We start from the raw sequence: 2,133 nt of genomic DNA on the forward strand, positions 1-2,133 counted from the left end.
TTTCAGCTTATCATCATCTTCATTATGATGAAAATGAAGATAATGATAATGAACATGAGGATGATAATGATGGTGGTGATGGTGGTTATCATCATCTTTATCATCTAAATGAAAATATATTATTATTATTATTATTGTAATTATTATTATTATTATCATCATCATCATCATCATCATCATCATCATCATCATCATCATCATCATCATCATCATCATCATCATCATCATCATCATCATCATCATCATCATCATCATGAACCTGAAATCACTTGATTGCAAGCTGGATGATATCGCACACACTAACGACGCCCTCGAATTTATAATCAAGCACTTACAATGCACTTTGATTCCAGACTAGGCTCTTTCACATAAGAAATATGATTTTCTTTTAAATTTTTAGGGTGGAATTTATTGTATATGAATTTATGATATTACAAAAAAAAATGTATGTATGTCACATCCTGCACACATGTGATGTCATTCAATCCATTGTTTACGCTTGATTGATTTTGATTTACGCGGAGCTGCCAGGTGTCGCCAGGTGCCTCCCTCAGCCGTAGAAGCCGACGCGCCGTTCGCACACGATGGGCTTCTCGTGGTAGCAGGCGACGTCATGCCACTTGATGCCGTCGTTGTAGAAGTTGTTGAGGACCGCCAGGCAGAACTCGCGGCCGTCCTCGCGGTTGTCGGGCTGAGGGTACCCGTCGCTGGGGGAAAGGGGGAGAAGGGGTGGGGGGGGGGGGAGAAGGGGTTAGGCGAAGGGTTCTTGATGTTGGATATATTTCGTTCGTGGTTTATTTGTTTATTTACCTGTTTCTCTGTGTACGTGTAAACGTGTAGACATACACTCACTCACTCACTCACTCTCTCTCTCTCCTCCCTCCCCCCTCTCTCTTCTCCCTCCTCCCCCCTCTCTCTCTCTCCTCCCCCCTCACTCTCCTCCCTCCCCTCTCTCTTCCCTCCCCCCTTTCTCTCTCTCCTTCCTCCCCCCCCCCCCCCTTTTCTCTCTCTCCTCCTTTCCACCTTCTCTCTTTCTTCTCCCCCCCCCCCTTTCTCTCTCCTCTCTCCCCCTCTCTCTCCTCTTTCCCCTCTCTCTCTCTTTCCTTCCTTCCACCCTCTCTCTCTCCTCTCCCCCCCTCTCTCTCTCCTCCCTTCCACCCTCTCTCTTTCTCTCTTTTCCTTCCCCCCTCTCTCACTCTCTCTTTCTCCTCTCCTTCCACCCTATCCCCCCACTTCTCTATCACTCTCACGCATAAACACATCTTCACCCACTCGCATGATCACCCGCTTTGGCTAATAACATTTCGTTCGTGATTGTTATACATTCTTTCTCTTCAGACGTATTATCAAACGCGCTTGTTAATGAGGAGCTCGCTTACCCTCCAGTGTGGGACCAATTGAGACCGTAGAAGGGGAGACCGGAGGGCCAATACCACTGGTAGCCGTTGCGGAAACCTCCTGTCCAGATGTACTTCACTCGGTCTGCGAGGGAGACGTAAAGATATTATTGTGTCGGAAATGTATAGTAATGTCTTGTCTTCGGAGGAGGTGCGTGCGTGCGTGTATCTGTGAAATGATTGCTGTGTGTAGTGGGTCATGGCCGATAGGCTATTGAAAACGTAAGGGTAAGGCTTGTTGCCTACATTTCTTGGCATAGTGGAGTTATTAGAGAGAAAGAAAAAAAAGTATCATCAATATTTCTTCCAACAGTAAAATAAATTAATAAATAAAACACGTTCCTCGGTGTTTTTCATGATCTTGATACACTGAAGAAACGTGTTTCAGTGCCCTAACCTTGCCCAATGATGCTGGAGATGAGCTTGTCTTCCTGATAGCTCTCGATGCTGACGCCCTGCCACCCGTAGCCGAGACTCGAGCAATAGCTGTTAGCGGCGCCCCAAGGGTACTTCCGGCCTCCGTCGTGGCGCCAGGAGAAGTGGTATTCGCTGCCTCCATACCTCAAGTCCACCTTGATAAGCAATAATTGATTCACAAGACAGATCTCTACAGAACCACTCTAATGCCATTCAATTTTGAAACCAGGTGGTCATGATTACATTTATACAGCTGTTTTGGTATCTTGCAATATTCTTGGGTTCACAAAATGCGTAATACAAGAATCAATACAGCTGC

The 2,133-nt window shown here is 45.9% G+C and overlaps 1 protein-coding gene across 1 annotated transcript in view; it reads right to left on the reverse strand.

Moving 5' to 3' along the window:
* Positions 1-388: 388 nt before the first annotated feature.
* Positions 389-2,133, reverse strand: part of LOC125032599 (C-type lectin domain family 4 member F-like) — a 3,049-nt gene continuing 1,304 nt past the window's right edge. Inside the window, exons 3-5 of the mRNA XM_047623852.1 lie at positions 1,795-1,969; positions 1,380-1,482; positions 389-707 (exon numbers count right to left, since the gene is read on the reverse strand). Of these exons, the coding sequence (XP_047479808.1) occupies positions 551-707; positions 1,380-1,482; positions 1,795-1,969 (435 nt within the window). The 3' untranslated portion in view covers positions 389-550. The remainder of the gene's footprint in view (positions 708-1,379; positions 1,483-1,794; positions 1,970-2,133) is intronic.

The sequence above is a fragment of the Penaeus chinensis genome, chromosome 14 (assembly GCF_019202785.1).
Source record: "Penaeus chinensis breed Huanghai No. 1 chromosome 14, ASM1920278v2, whole genome shotgun sequence".
Lineage (NCBI taxonomy): Eukaryota > Metazoa > Arthropoda > Malacostraca > Decapoda > Penaeidae > Penaeus > Penaeus chinensis.